This window comes from Bufo gargarizans, chromosome 3, assembly GCF_014858855.1.
Source record: "Bufo gargarizans isolate SCDJY-AF-19 chromosome 3, ASM1485885v1, whole genome shotgun sequence".
Taxonomy (NCBI): Eukaryota; Metazoa; Chordata; class Amphibia; order Anura; family Bufonidae; genus Bufo; species Bufo gargarizans.
In genome coordinates this window covers 142054565-142071765 of record NC_058082.1, presented here as the reverse complement: position 1 = coordinate 142071765, position 17201 = coordinate 142054565, and the positions used below count along the sequence as shown (strand labels likewise).

The 17201-nt window shown below is 44.1% G+C and overlaps 1 protein-coding gene across 1 annotated transcript in view; it reads right to left on the bottom strand.

The window, feature by feature from the left end:
- LOC122931442 (tudor domain-containing protein 3-like) overlaps positions 1–17201 on the bottom strand; it is a 206425-nt gene that overhangs the window by 122178 nt on the left and 67046 nt on the right. The window contains exon 2 of the mRNA XM_044285514.1: positions 8014–8098. Coding sequence (XP_044141449.1) covers positions 8014–8098 — 85 coding nt within the window. The remainder of the gene's footprint in view (positions 1–8013; positions 8099–17201) is intronic.

The window sequence follows — 17201 nt, the reverse complement described above, 5'->3', positions numbered from 1 at the left end:
TAACAAGGGCGGGGTCTTCCTCAATGTTTACCTGCTCACCGTCGACACTGAAGCAGCAAGCACACTTTCACTTTCACTTGAATGGGACAGAGTCAGGGGTGTAGCTATGGGGGTGCAGAGGTAGCAGTCGCTACCGGGCCCAGGAGCCTGAGGGGGCCCAAAGACCCTTGTGCCACATAAGAAGATACCAGTATTATAGAAAGACACCAGTATCATAGAAAGTGCATGCTGGTCAAGTTATAGCTCTGGCTGGAGGGAAGGGGATAGGTCAAGAATTTGGCATGGGAGGGGGGGGGGGGGGGGGGGTGTCTACTGTTTCAATTTTTTGTTGCAGCCAGCATGAAGGCTATGTGCTTCCCTAGCCACAAAACACTGAGGGAAGGGGGGCTCAAGCTGAACCCCTGGACCAGGGCCCATGAGCCTTTAGCTACGCCCCTGGACAGAGTATAACTACAGCTCAAGTGAATAGGCGGGGGAGCTGTAGATACAGTGCTGTCGGGTATTCACTGCTGCAGTGTCGACAGTGAGCAGGAGCGCTGCGTTCTCTTCACACAGCTAATTGGTGCAGGGGGCCAGAGTCAGTGAGAATGGTCACCTATCCCGAGGAAAGGCCATCAATATTGGAAAACAGACAATCCCTTTAAGGGCACCCATTTAAGCAGACTAACACACATGTGGATGCGGACAGCACACCATTGAAATGAATGGGTCCGCATCTGATCCGCCAAAAATGTAGATCAGATGTGGACAGAAACGCCAGTAATCTGCATAAGCCCTAAGACAGTAATTCATTTCCTCAAGATGTATCATAGAAATCAGCAAGCAGTGTGAAGAAAGCAGCAAGGCACATAGTAGGGATCGTATAAGAGAGAAGATCTAGTGCAATCTGTAGTATAATTTGCATGGCTGCTTTCTTCCAAAAACAGCAGCACGTCTGTCCACAGGTTGTGTGTGGCAGTGCGGACCTCAGTGGAGCCGAGCTACAATACCAGGCACAACTCATGGACAGGTGTGTGTCCGTTTTTGGACTTAAGAAGCCAAGTTTTTCAAGTCCTGGACAATCCCTTTAACTTACAACAAATGCATAACAACTCCAGTTTAGCTCTTGGAGAAGATAAAATATAATCTGCGGTGACTCGGAGACTTGTTGCCAGAATGAAGGACCCAGGGTCTGTGGCCCCCTCTGACAGCCACTTTGTCTTTTCAATGTGACGCCAATTTCAAAAATGCGTTTTATGGTAATCTGATACTACACCACTGGAACTATACTGGATTCGAGACACACACACACACATATATACACAATAGGGGCAAGTTCATATTAAAGTGGTTGTTCCAAGTTTGCAAATTGCTAGCTGATCATTGGGGGTTTAACCGCTGGGACCCCCACTGATCAAGAAAATGAGTGGTCCCATTCCCCTGATCTGATGGAGCAGCAGGCCAGGCAAGCTCCCTTCCGCTTCATTTATTCTTTATGCGAGTGATCCTTTACAGCAGGGATCAGCAACCTTCGGCACTCCAGCTGTTGTGAAACTACGACTCCCAGCATGCTCCATTCACTCCTTTGGGAGTTCTGAGTACAGCCAAGGAGGTGTGCATGCTGGGAGTCGTAGTTTCACCACAGCTGGAGTGCCGAGGGTTGCTGATCCCTGCTATAGAGAATGAATGGAAGGGCAGGGCACATGTTCGAATGGCAGGTCCATTAGATAGTGGGAAACGGGAAACTCCTCGTTCTCTGGATTGGTGGTATCCTGTGGATAGGGGATAACTTTCAAGCTTGGCCGAACCGATTTAAGCCAATAAACAGTATGGTGGTCATTTATCAAATATGCCTGTTCACCAGGCTCTAGTGCACTTGCATGGCTAGCGGGCAATGTCCAGCCTGTCAGCTGAGCTCCTTGATGTTCAGAAGTATTGACTTTTCTTTACTGTACGAAACAGCAGATCGCCAGAGATTATGGTTAGGTGCTAGGCGCGTTTCGGGGTCTCTAACCCCCCGTCCCCCTCCTCAGTAGCACAGATCAATTAAGGGGACAACATACTGTGTTAAGGGCACTTAAAGGGGTTGTCCGGGATCAAAATTATTTTTTCAAATATAGTTTACTCACTATTACTAGCCGAGTCAAGATTCCCCTGATGTTTTTAGGCATTTTTTAACCTGCTGCATGGCTCCTATGGTCCCCCACAGATTGTTAACATGGGTGTTTATTTCTGTGATAACTTCCTGCCGCACTGCACTGTGGGTCCCAGCGCAGCATCTCCTGGTTTCTACTGTCTTTCAACTCGTCCCTGCACCCGCCCCCCCCTCATACATATTCTCCTGCCGCACATCGTCCACTCCCCCATCGATCTGCCCCCCTCATACATATCCCGCCTCCAGCAGCACATATTCCTCCCCCATATTTACACCCATAAACTCCTCCTAGCTCTGTCTTCATTCTGCCTCCACTCATTAGAAAGATCCATGCCAGGTGACGTCACCGGATCAGCCCCTCTGTGCGCTCTACATAATGAGTTAGACTGACAGTGACGTCACGGGGCTCCCTGCGAAGCCAGAAGAAGAGACTTTGCTTGCCTGCAAGGGACCCGGGTACGTCACTCATTTTACAAAAATAGTCACTTCCGGACAATAATTTGCAGTATCAAAACGGGGCTTCAGAAACAAGTGGTGCAGGTAGGACATGCATGTGTAACATGTATGGTACTAATACAACAATGTCCTCAATCCTGGACAACCCCTTTAAAGGGATATATCATACTGTATCAGGGGGACCAAGGGATCATCCTGCTGTGAGGGTGGAGATGAACACCATACTGCATAGGGAGTATTAAGGATCATTATACTGTGTCTGCGTACTAAGGGCTCATTCACACAACCATATTTAAAGGGGTTGTCCGAGTTATGAAAAAAAATAATATAGCACTGAAAATCTGATGGGCAGCAATATAACGGAGCTAAGCAAGTTTTATGCAAAACAAAAATAATATATATTTCCTCATTTCCCTGGTTCTTTTCTGGCCCTTTGTTTACATGCAATAAAACCAATCTCTGCCCCTCCCCCTGCTCTACTAAGGATACAAGAGCTGCCCTGAGTGACATGTCTGCCTGCTGGGAGACTCAGCAGCATGTTGTATGTGTAGGACTACAAGTCCAAGCTGTATAATGCATACAGGATCTTTCCCCTACCTTCTTGTGCAATGCTCTCTCTAGTCCTTCAGCTCCTGTGCCAAGAATTGTCACAGCTGCAGCTAGCCAGTATGTGCAGCTAAAGGGGTTAAGATTCTTAGGAGAGAGAAGGGCGTGGCCAGCACAGTGACGTCTCCGTTTACAGGCTTGTAAACGACTTTTATCAGAGCAGGGAGAGAAGATGACATCACAGGTCATGTGACCCTCAGTGAAATCTGAGAAAGCAGCCACTGCAGATAAAGTGAGTTAATTGGAAAGCTACAAAAGGATAAAAGATAAGCAGTCACACTCTTATTTGGGTGCAAGGTATTGATTTATTTATATTCTAGTGTTCGTGGGGTCTGGTGGATGGGAAAAAATTTATACAAGTAGTCCCTTTTAATAAATGAAAAAATGAAAGATGAAAAATGGAGAAGTATTGGAGTGGTAATTAATCACCACTGGATGAGAGGTGATGGATGTCCTGGAAAAAAAATTGTCCTCGGAAAACTGGTGGATAATAAAATGTATAGGATACCTAGATAAAGAGTAAAATGTCTAGATATAAATCTGGATAAAAACTTTGAAAAAGAGTGTTCATAGGGTCTTTCAAATGCAGATAAAAATACCTAGAAAAAATATATATTCATAAAGTCTTACATATGATGGTCGCTGATCAGGAGTAAAATTCAGTAAAAGATGTATGGGATAGTCATTCAGAGTCGCTGTAAAGAGGATTTTTGTCCAGCGATGCCCCTTTGTGCAATTGGGATATAGTGTAAATAACAAATTGCCGCTCAGCAGAGGATCAATGGTGCGCCTTTTCAAAATGAAGTTTACAAATGTAACAATTTATGGCTGGTGGTAATTTTGTTCCATATGTTGCGCTGTGGAGGAAAGGGGTGCTCTGTGCCTAAGGTGCGGCGTCCCGCACTGTCTCTGGCTACAGAGATCACTTACCCTTCCCGGCGCTTGATCTCTTGGGTCCTCTGATGATAGTCTACTGTTCCTGGGAGGCTGTTGCAATCCAGTCCGGTTCTCAGGAGTCAGCGGCGTGCCTCGTGTTGCCAAGGACGCTGGGGGGCGTGGTTCGCGCGTCTAGAGAATGACGTAGGTGGTCACGTGATCACAGACTTTCTTTCAAGCGCCTTCACAGTGTTCTTCCTACTCTGTTGTGAGTGGTGAATATTCCGGTAATCCTCAGCTTTCTTATTCACCACTCACAACAGAGTAGGAAGAACACTGTGAAGGCGCTTGAAAGAAAGTCCGTGATCACGTGACCACCTACGTCATTCTCTAGACGCGCGAACCACGCCCCCCAGCATCCTTGGCAACACAAGGCACGCCGCTGACTCCTGAGAACCGGACTGGATCGCAACAGCCTCCCAGGAACAGTAGACTATCATCAGAGGACCCAAGAGATCAAGCGCCGGGAAGGGTAAGTGATCTCTGTAGCCAGAGACAGTGCGGGACGCACGCACCTTAGGCACAGAGCACCCCTTTCCTCCACAGCGCAACATATGGAACAAAATTACCACCAGCCATAAATTGTTACATTTGTAAACTTCCTTTTGAAAAGGCGCACCATTGATCCTCTGCTGAGCGGCAATTTGTTATTTACACTATATCCCAATTGCACAAAGGGGCATCGCTGGACAAAAAGCCTCTTTACAGCGACTCTGAATGACTATCCCATACATCTTTTACTGAATTTTACTCCTGATCAGCGACCATCATATGTAAGACTTTATGAATATATATTTTTTCTAGGTATTTTTATCTGCATTTGAAAGACCCTATGAACACTCTTTTTCAAAGTTTTTATCCAGATTTATATCTAGACATTTTACTCTTTATCTAGGTATCCTATACATTTTATTATCCACCAGTTTTCCGAGGACAATTTTTTTCCAGGACATCCATCACCTCTCATCCAGTGGTGATTAATTACCACTCCAATACTTCTCCATTTTTCATTTTTTCATTTATTAAAAGGGACTACTTGTATACATTTTTTCCCATCCACCAGACCCCACGAACACTAGAATATAAATAAATCAATACCTTGCACCCAAATAAGAGTGTGACTGCTTATCTTTTATCCTTTTGTAATTTTATGTCTCTGACTGGCCAGTCAGACCAAGCAGCTTTGCACCTCTACCATTTACCTGAGCAGTAGAGCCGTCTATTCCACTTCTTTAATTGGAAAGCTGTTACATTTGCCCAGTTAGGAACATAGTAAGAACAAAAAAAAAATAACTCGGATAACCCCTTTAGGTGTCCGCATTCGTTCCACAATTGTGCAGAACAGATGCGGACCCATTCATTTCAATGGTGCCGCAAAAGATGCAGACAACACAGTTCCACAGCCCAACAAAAAAGAAAATTGCGGACAAGAATAGGCATTTCTATCATAGGGCTGGCAAAATGCAGAACGCACATGGCCAGTATCTGAGTTTTGCAGATCCACAATTTGTGGACCGCAAAACACAAACAGCCGTCTGAATGAGCCCTAAAGAAACATCATTTTGTGTGGGGTCACCAAGTGTTCACCCTGCAAAGGGGGCACTTAGGGAACATGCTAATTTGAGGGGAGCACTTAGGGCCATTATACTGCATATGGGACACTAAAGGGCATCTTACAGTGTATGAATATGCTAGGGGAGCATCATACTGTGCCACTCTAAGAGGGATCACTCTGCTGTGACGGGAGCATCTAAGGGACATCCTACAGAGAGGGGGCACTTAGGGGACATCATATTGTGTGTAAGGGACACTAAGGGGGCATCATTACTGTCTGAAGGGCACTAGGGGTCATCATTACTATCTAGGGGGCCCTAAGAGGCATCACTATTGTGAGGTGGCACTAGAGGGATATTCCTACAGTGTTGTGGAGCATTCTTACTGCATACGGAGGCACAAGGGGGCACCATTACTGTGTAGGGAGTCACTAAAAGGATTGGGCAAGATTGGAGATGCATCTTTTTATTTAAGAAAAATATATAATAATTGCTGCAGTGCACTATGCGTCAATGGTGTGGTACCGCCTTACATTTTTTCCTCAAAGGCAGACCCAGGACCTTTACAAAAAGTACTCGAGTTCCCCTGCTCTCGATGACCAGCCTATCCCCCCCTTGTTTGGTCTGAACATTGGTGCCCAACATAGCTGAAAACAAAGAACCCTTTCATATGGTGCGATAGACACAGAGATATATTCTTGTTTTGCTGCTGCGGATTGGAGGTCACTAAAGCATAGAATTAAACCAATAGTCATTTGTGCTGGCATGCAATGATTAACATAAGCAGCTGGCATCCAACAGAGAACAATTTGAGCTCCATGGGAGATGTAGTGTGACGGGACAAGGGTTATTAAGTATCATTACCGCTTTTTATCTGTAAACCTGTATTTACATGAGTTCAAGGATAAAGGATTAATTATCTTTAATAACCGTTCCTTCTAGCAGAATATTCACAAAATAAGCCACTCTCAGAGCACTGTCAAAGCTCTGCCGACAGCAGCTGAAATGGGTTATTCAGCATCTCAGCACCAGTCCTGTGTCCGCAGCCATTTTCTGTACCAGTATATCATCAAGCTGCGCTTTCACAGTAAAGGAGAGGGGCGCCCTGGAAAATATTCCTGGCAGGTAAGCCTGCGACTGCAAAGGGCCCACTGCATGAAGAACTGATCACTTATAGCAGATATGGACACCTACTGGGAACATCTCCCTAAGGGCTCATGCACATGAATGTATTTTCTTTCCGTGTCAGATCAGTTTTTTTTTTTGCGCAGTGTATATGGAACCAGTCATTTTAATGGGTCCGCAAAAAAAAAAAAAAAAAAAAAAAAAAAAAGTTACTCCGTGTGCATTCAGTTTCCGTATGTCCGTTCCACAAAGTATAGAAAATGTCCTATTATTGTTCGGATTACGGACAAGGATAGGACTGTTCTATTAGGGGCCAGCTGTTCCTTTCTGCAAAATACCGAATGCGTACAGACATCATCTGTGTTCGGAGTGTGTGCGGAGCGCAAAATACATACAGTCGTGTGCATGAGGCCTAAGATTGCATTCACATTGTAGCTGTATAATCTGCAGGAAAGTTCCCATCACATATGTCAAACATACGGTATATCCTTATGCTTATGTTAATTGGTACACACCAGTAAAAATTAATTGAGCTTCACCTGAGCAATTTGCTTAATTCTATGCCTTGTCCAAACCCTTTAGAAGTGATGGTCTATCAGAATAGGTCATCAATAATTCACTTGGGGGGGGGGGGGGGCCCGACACCCTGAACCCCCAAAGATCAGCAGTTGCCGGATATACACAGTTATGTCCGATGTCCAGTGGACTGAGCCCGTTACTGCAGCGCTGCTCCCATTCGCTTTAAAACTCTACAGAGCTACATGAAAACTGTATAAGCCCCATTATAAATGGCACACTGCAACTGCTAAATCTAATAACATTTTGTCTGGATGAACATTTACTGAAAGGGAGTCTGTCACCTTGTCTGTGAACTATCTGATAGAAGATAAAGGAGTCCAGACCAGTATTTCCTCCACAGTCATTCGCACACTGGGCACTACCAAAACGGAGCTGGAATACATAGTCCAGGTTGCCAGGGTCGCGCCTTTATTTTTGCACGGTTCAGCAGTCTGGACAGTGTAATCCAGTGCAGCTTTGCCAGCGCTCAGCAGGGTTAACAAGGTGTAGAGGGGGGGATTATGAAAAGAAAAATTACTGTTCAGGACTCCTTCCCGCAGAAAATTGTCCATAATGAAGGTGAAAGATTCCCTTGAATGGACAGTGCACTCGCCACCATTAAAAGCCAATTAAAATGATACTTACATTGAGAGCAACGAGGATAATAGCACTTTTAGTCAGTTTCTCCGAGGAACCATTACAAGCTTCAAATCCCTCTTCAGAAAGATACCTGTTGTAAAATATGTAAAGAACACTTCATTACAAGGTCTTCTTAAGAAATCTAGGGAAAAAATACATAAAAATTCTATATGCAATGATTTCCACATCCAATCACGAGTTACGAGTTTATCTCTTTAATGCCAAGCATGTATGTAATATTAAATCACTTTAACCCCTTCCAGACAAAGCCTATGTTGGCCTTAAAGGGACAATGTCACCTGGATTTCACTTACTGAGTTATTACCATCACCACATCAGTCTCCACGATTTACATTAAAATATACTAGTATTACTGCCCTGTGTCTTGTACATTTGTCTAGAAAATCGCTTTTATTAATATGCTAATTGCCTCAATAAGGAGCGCAAGGGGCTGTCCCTCCGGCCGTTGGAGCCCAGTCACGCCCATTATCTTGGAGTCCAGCACCGCCCCACTGTTAATTTATTCACTGCTCATCGCCGACATAATGTGTTTGTTGCGCCCGAAATCTCCCGCATTTAAGGGTCGAGTAAAGCTGGCGCATGCGCACTTCATTCTGTGAAGCCGATGCCAGAACACCGCGGGGGTGTTGACATGAGTATCCACGGCGCATGTGTGAGATTTTGGGCACAACAAACACATTACGTCAGCAATGAGCAGTGAATAACTTAACAGTGGGGCGGTGCTGGACTCCAAGATAATGGGTGCGGCTGGGCTCCAACTGCCGGAGGGACAGCCCCTTGGGCTCCTTACTGAGGTAATTAGCATATTAATAAAAGCGATTTTATAGACAAACTACAAGACACAGGGCAGTAATACTAGCATATTTTAATGCAAATTGTGGAGACTGAAGTGGTGATGTTAATAGCTCAGTAAGTGAAATCCAGATGACAGTGTCCCTTTGAAGCGGTTGTCTCTTAGACATCGGTGGTATATCGCTAGGATATGTCACCAATGTCACCTCTGGGACTCGTGCCTACCTCCAGAATGGGAACCCTGACGTGAGCAAAGAGCAGCCACGCACGTGCGACTGCGCGCCATATCTATGGGACCGTCAAAAATAGCCGAGAACTGGATCAGCTTTCTCCGGCAGTCCCATAGAAGTGAAGGCACCCTCCATTCATACCCTTTGAGCTTTTCCACATTTTTTTCACATTACACTCACAAACAATGTATTTTTATTGGGATTTTATGTGATCGACCACCACAAAGTAAAAATCTGCAACGTGTGTCGTGCATTTGTATTCAGCACCCCTCCCCCCTGTACTCTGATACCCCTAAATAAAATCCAGTGCGACCAATAGCCTTCAGAAGTCGCCTAATTAGTAAGTCGAGTCCACCTGTGATAAAAGATAAATGTGGCGGACTAGCTGTTCTTCGAATCCCCCTTTTCAGAAAGTAGTGAGGGCAGTGCAGAAATGGCAATTACAACAAAATTGGTTCAAAAAGTCACCCAAAAATTTTTTCTGCCACTTCTCTAGTCCTCTGATCTAATCACCCCTTGTGCCTAGTTGGGACATCTGTCGGCAAACTGTTATTAAAGGGAGTCTATCGGCTGTTTTGACCACGTTACACAGATCACAGCACTAGGTAGGATTGGAGAATACCCCTTTTATTATCAGAAGTATTGTGAATATGAACTTTCCGGCTGAAGCAACACGGCAGCTTTTGGCCACAACAAACGTCACTCGACCAAAGATCAATGTGTAGTGGTGCAGCCTAAAAACATTGTGGAACTGAATGGGCACAGAGTGAAACTTGCCGCAACTGCAACCACAGAATTGTAAAAAATCTAAAATTCTTTGTTTTCTTGTGATTCTGGTGATGTGTGTGTGCACGGTCTCCTCAGTCGCTGTTACCCACACCATGGACATTCCCATACATGTATGGCGCAGCAGGAAGTGACTTCCCGACAGCCGCCGTACACGGGGCGGGTCAAATAGCTGTGCATCACAGGGAACCTTCCTGGTTGTTGTAACCTTCTGTGTTGATAACTTTTGAAGCACAAGAGATATTGCAAATCTGAATGAAGTAATCCAGGCATGCTCAACCTGCAGCCCTCCAGCTGTTGTAAAACTACAACTCCCACAATGCCCTGCTGTAGGCTGATTGCCTGGCCTACAGCTATCAGCCTACAGCAGGGCATTGTGTGAGTTGTAGTTTTACAACAGCTGGAGGGCCGCAGGTTGAGCATGCCTGCTGTAGGCTGTTCGGGCATGCTGGGAGCTGTAGTTTTGCAGCAGCTGGAGGGACGCAGGTTGAGCATGCCTGAGGTAATCGATTTCTGAGAAAATTCTGGTCTTCTTTGGCGTGCTACATGACCCCCGTCCAATTGGAAAAAAATGCCCGTGATCCAATATGGTGGCCATGTTCCAGACATCACCTAAAAGATAAGGGCTGTTTCACACGAGGGACTCACGCTCCGTGTATGATCAGGATCCTCTGCTCTGGACTTGCAGGAGCGCACGGCATTATCATGATTATTAATGCTATGTGTCTCTGCATGGCCTCCGCTCCTGCAAGTCCAGAGCAGAGGATCCCGCTCACACACGGAGCGCGATTCCCGCAATGGACTCGCTTGTGTGAAACAGCCCTAAGACCCCTCATACATTACTCGCTGGGGTATTCAGATATTTAATTTTCCCTTTTGTTTCTAAAATAAAAGGGTGTCACAGCAACAAAAGTCTAATTTCAGAACGCAATCTACCAAGATTCAGACACAGAACGCTCGATCCCATCACACAGAACAGGAACAACTGTCAGCACCTAGTAATGAAACACGCCACACCTCACTACGAGGCCTTCAGAAGTATCATTATTTCTTTCACTGAGGCAGTAAAAAAGAAGGCGATAAACCAAACTTGGTTTTAAGGTGTAATAAAATCCTGGGATGAGCTGCAATTCCATAGTCCCAAACCTAGATTACAGTTTACAGCCATGCTTTAAAAAAGGACAATTACACTGCGAGGTCTGAAGCAGGGAAACCATTCCCATCACCGCTAGTTGCACCTTTTCCCCTATTTTTCTGCTTCTACAGAAAAAAAATATAAGATATCAAAACGTAATTAGCCGTACCGAACTGTGACCAGGCAGACTTTCAGTAAGACTGGATGCATCTGGATTGGGGCTTATGAAACCTCTTTTTCAGTTTCATTATCTGATTTTTCTATTTTGTGTCTAATTTTCTAGCATGTCATCATTTCTAGTCTCATAAATGTAATACTTCATAAAGGAACTACAAGAATGTAGTACTACGCTCAAATTAAAAATTAAAGCAGATCTGTCAGCTTTAGACTACCGGCACACAATGTGGATTGTAGTGCGGGAAAAAAGAAGCGTAATACAGTACCAGCAAAGTGTATAAGATGTGACATTTTTCCCCTCAGTGTGTAAATTGACCTGTCGTGTGTATTTTAAAATCAGCAGCATGTCCATTTCAGACGAGCGAGTGTCACACTCGCAGCGTGAGTATGCACAGCAGCTCCCGTCCTGAACTCCGGAGCACTGCCGGGGTTGCATAGCATTATATTGGTTTATGATGCTATGTAACCCATACAGTTCTGGAATGTATTGGATTACACTGACAGCATTAGGTCAGTGCACTAGCGTTGTTGGAATCCATCTAGTGTTAAAGTACCCTTGTACAATATATTCTAGCACTGTAAGGTCTACATAGCATCATAAAAATCAATATAATGCTATGCAACCCCAGCAGTGCTGGGAGTTCAGGACGGGTGCTCTCCCTGCGAATCCGATGTGAGGGACTTGCTCATGTTAAAGGGGCCTAAAAGGGATTGTGCAGGATAGGACATTAGGATCAGCAGGGATCTGACTTCTGGCACCCAGCTGATCAGTTGCTTGAAGAAGCTGCACCACTCCTTGGAGCAGCGCATCCTCCTCAGTGTTCACCTGTATGTCGTCTGTAGTAGTGGTGCAGCACAATTGCAGCTGTTCGTTCAATTCAAGGGAGAAGTAGCTGTAATTACACCGAACCACGGCTACAATCTAGACAGCATGCAGGTGAACACTGAAGAGGAGGCTGCGCTCCCACAAGTGCCAGAGTTTCTTCAAACAGCTGATCAGCAGGGTTCAAGGAGTCAGATCTCTGACACTGATGACCTATCCTGAGGATAGATTATTATTATGACACAGCACAACCCCTTTAATATGCTGCCTTATGTAACGCTGTGGTGCTAGTAACCAAATCAACACAAAAATACTGTTTGGCTACTAGCAGCTGTAAAGAAACCACCGGACTTCTAGTATAGACCGATTGTATTCATGAGGGATCTCCTCACTAGGTTTTCACTTATGCACAGCAGCCTGGCAATCACCGCTTAGGCTGGGTTCATACCTGAGCGTTTTACAGCGCGTTCCTACGCGCTGTAAAACGCTCAACAGGCAAGAACCAATGATTCAAGAAGTACAGGAGCTTTTTTGGGGCGTCTTGTCGCGCGTTCCTGTACATAAGACTTCCAGGAACGCGCAACAATGGGCGTTCGCATACTACCGGAGCCGCGTATGCGAGGCGTCGGAGAATCGCGCATACACAGCGCTCAGGTCAGGACGCTCAGGTCTGAACCCAGCCTTAGGGAGTAGGAGGAAGGTCCGCACGCCTCCTGAAGTATAGTACTCATCAGCACAGGGCATTGGCAGGAGGGTCTGTGAATTGGGACAGGTAAGAAGGTGCCTGCAAAGCTTTCTCTAGCGCCATGTCACTTCAGCGTTGAGTTCACAGAGCTCCAGGCAAATTCACACGTAGCAGAAATGTGTCTGTGAAGGTTCTCATTTATCCAGGTCATGGTATATATCTGTAAAGAATAAATCAAGGCAACTGGACGTACTGTAGATTTCTTGAAAACGTTTCACTCGTTCTTCCAACGAGCTTTGAGAAAGCTCGTTGGAAGAACGAGTGAAACGTTTTCAAGAAATCTACAGTACGTCCAGTTGCCTTGATTTATTCTTTACAGATATGTAGCAGAAATGTGTATGACTGTGCGACTCATCTGAACACAGACAGCAGAAATCCAAGTGTTTCAGATCCTTCAAATGAATGGACCTGGTTTTCAGATGTGTAATGTTTGACACTTACATTTGCATTAGCACATTAACACTTTAAATACTATTCAGTGAAGGATGGAAACCATTTAACACCTAAGGCGAAGAGAGATGCTTCACAGCTAACACTGCTAATTGGTCACGAGCACATCCCCAGCGCAGGCAGCAAATTCAGTCTTACAGCCCAACTGGAAGAGAATACACACAGTACACCTTGTAACCGATCGTCAGTACATACAGTGGATATAAAAAGTCTACACACCCCTGTTAAAATGTCAGGTTTCTGTGATGTAAAAAAATGAGACAAAGATAAATCATTTCAGAACTTTTTCCACTTTTAATGTGACCTATAAACTGTACCACTCAATTGAAAAACAAACTGAAATCTTTTAGGTGGAGGGAAGAAAACAACAACAAAAAAATTAAAAATGTGGTTGCATAAGTGTGCACAGCCTCTTATAACTGGGGATGTAGCTTTGTTCAGAATTAAGCAATCACAATCAAAATCATGTTAAAGGAGTCAGCATACACCTGACATCATTTAAAGTGCCTCTGATTAACCCCAAATAAAGTTCAGCTGCTCTAGTTGGTCTTTCCTCAAATTTTCTTAGTCGCATCCCACAGCAAAAGCCATAGTCCACAGAGAGCTTCCAAAGCATCAGAGGGATCTCATTGTTAAAAGGTATCAGTCAGGAGAAGGGTACGATATAATTTCCAAGGCATTAGATATACCATGGAACACAGTGAAGACATCAAGTGGAGAAAATATGGTACAACAGTGACATTACCAAGAACTGGTCGTCCCTCCAAAATTGCTGAAAAGACGAGAAGGAAACTGGTCTGGGAGGTTACCAAGAGGCCTACAGTAACATTAAAGGAGCTGCAGGAATATCTGGCAAGTACTGGCTGTGTGGTACATGTGACAACAATGTCCCGCATTCTTCATATGTCTGGGCTACGGGGTAGAGTGGCAAGACGAAAGCCTTTTCTTACGAAGAAAAATATCCAAGCTAGGCTACATTTTGCAAAAACACATCTGAAGTCTCCCAAAAGCATGTGGGAAAATGTGTTATGGTCTGATGAAACCAAGGTTGAACTTTTTGGCCATAATTCCAAAAGATATGTTTGGCTCAAAAACAACACTGCACATCACCAAAAGAACACCATACCCATAGTGAAGCATGGTGGTGGCAGCATCATGCTTTGGGGCTGTTTTTCTTCAGCTGGAACTGGGGCCTTAGTTAACCTAGAGGAAATTATGAACAGTTCCAAATACCAGTCAATATTGGCACAAAACCTTCAGGCTTCTGCTAGAAAGCTGAACATGAAGAGGAACTTCATCCTTCAGCATGACAACGACCCAAAGCATACATCCAAATCAGCAAAGGAATGGCTTCACCAGAAGAAGATTAAAGTTTTGGAATGGTCCAGCCAGAGCCCAGACCTGAATCCTATTGAAAATCTGTGGGGTGATCTGAAGAGGGCTGTGCACAGGAGATGCCCTCGCAATCTGACAGATTTGGAGTGTTTTTGCAAAGAAGAGTGGGCAAATCTTGCCAAGTCAAAATGTGCCATGCTGATAGACTCATACCCAAAAAGACTGAGTGCTGTAATAAAATCAAAAGGTGCTTCAACAAAGTATAATTTTAAGGGTGTGCACACTTATGCAATCATATTTTTTCTTCCCTCTACCTAAAAGATTTCAGTTTGTTTTTCAATTGAGTTGTACAGTTTATAGGTCACATTAAAGGTGGAAAAAGTTCTGAAATGATTTAGCTTTGTCTAATTTTTTTACATCACAGAAACTTGACGTTTTAACAGGGGTGTGTAGACTTTTTATATCCACTGTATTAGAATCACATAGAGAGGGGATGATTCATTCACCAATCAGTCAGAGCAATGAGGTTTGTTCTAAGTGCAATGTCAAATTTGGTTTGACAGCTTTGTGACCATGTATATACTGCACAAGATCTTCTACTTCTAGTAAAAAATAGAACAGATGCAGATAAAATCGATATAAAACATCGTAGAAATAGACAGAGTAGAACTAGATGGATTTACCTGAAGATTTTACTTGTAATAAGAACATATGATCAACTTAAGCTGAAAACAACCTTAAGCACATCCACCTCAATATACCGCGCAATACAAGTAGGTGGGTGGGAATTAAAGCTGCGTAATCGCTTAAAAGGCTTTTCTGAAAATTAAATCCATCTCGTGTGCACATTGCCGTAATTTGCGTCAAATTAATCAAATGTTGCACAATGTTGGAACATCTTTAAACTGTTATCTAGAGCTCCTACTAGGGATGAGCGAACTTCTGTTTCAAGTTCGGCATACAAGGTTTGGGTTCTCTAAGAATTCAGTTCTGGATTCCGCTACCACCGACAATAACGTGAACCTTTGCACGCCGAACTTGAAAACAGAAGTTCGCTCAACACTAGCTACTACTACTGAAGTGTGTTTGACACTAGGGATAAGAGAATCGACTTTGGATGAAACTTCCAAAGTCGATTCGCATAAAACTTTGTTCCAATACTGTATGGAGCGAGTGCTCCACTCCATACAGTATTAGAATGTATTGGCTCAGATATGCCAAAGTTATTACTTTGCGTAGTCTCGTGAGATTTCAAGTAATAACTTCATAAGTTGATTTCTACTATAAATAAAACATTTTCAAGTGGTACCTTGCAATCAAACCTGACTTCAGGAAATGTTTTTTTTACAGTAGAAATCAATTTATGAAGTTATTACGCAAAGTCTCACGAGACTTTGCGAAGTAATAACTTCGGCAAACCGAAGCCAATACATTCTAATACTGTATGGAGCACAGCTTTCATCCGAAGTCGAGTTGCTCATCCCTATTTGACACCTCACACCCGCTACCTAAAGAGGACCTTTCATCTGTTTTACTTATATGAGCTAAATAACTGTACTTGCGGGGGTAGCCCGCGCTGATGCTGCCACCCCAGTTTTTTAGGTTTTTTTTAAACATCGCCCCTACGCCCCGTCTGAAGTTTCTGCGCTCAGTATGTAAATACTGAGCATCAGTACAGGGAGGAGGAGATGCCAAGGTTTCTCAATGGGCGTCTCCTTCTCCCTGGCTGTGCCGCGATCCAATCACATCAGATACAAGATACAGTGGCCTCAGGATACAATGAGTCTTTTCTGACCCATCGTAAGTTAGTTGCTAGTCAGCAGCTATTCCTGACTGTTACATATAAGGACTTGTTTTATCTCTCCTAGTTATCTGCTTATTTTTCTTAAATCTTAATTTTCTCTTATCTTGGATGACATTTTGGGGCTTTGGAACCGATTACTAAATTTACAATGGTTTCAACATACAATGGTCCTCCTGGAACCAATTAATATTGTAACTTGAGGGACCACTGCACTTGCTTTGTGGGCGGGGCCATGCTAAGGAGTCACATGACAGTCATGAATATCTGCCTGGCGCTGTGAGTGCTGCCAATGCTCTCATAGTAATGTAGGCATCAACATCTGGAGTTTCCAGACATAGTGATGACAGGGCACATTCACTTTGGCCTCATTCACACAACCATATTTTTGGTCCACACCAGATCTGCATTTCTATTGGTCTGCAAAAAAAACGGACTGCACACAGATGCGACTGTTCTGCAGTCTCGCAAAAATAATAGAACATATCCATTTTGCAGACAAGAATAGACATTGTTACAGTGGGTCCGCAATAAAACACAAATGTCATCAGTATTTTTTGCGGATCCGCATTTTGCAGACAGCAAAATACCTACGGTCGTGTGAATGCACCATTCATATGTACACTGCTTGCTTCTGTCCATGAGGCAGCGCTGTTTTGGTGCCATTTTCCGCATGGAATCCGCACTAAAAACCGCCTCTAAAAAGGCTCCCATTCATTTCAATGGGAAGCAGACCATGTGTTTTTCCATGCTGAAAAAAACTGCATGGGAGAAAGAAGCAGAATGCTCTATCTTGGAGAATTTGCACTGATTCTCCCATTGAAATGACTAGGAAGCTGAAAAAAGTGCCAAGAAAATGCACAGAAAATCAGCATGTTTTCATAAAAATGTCATGTGAA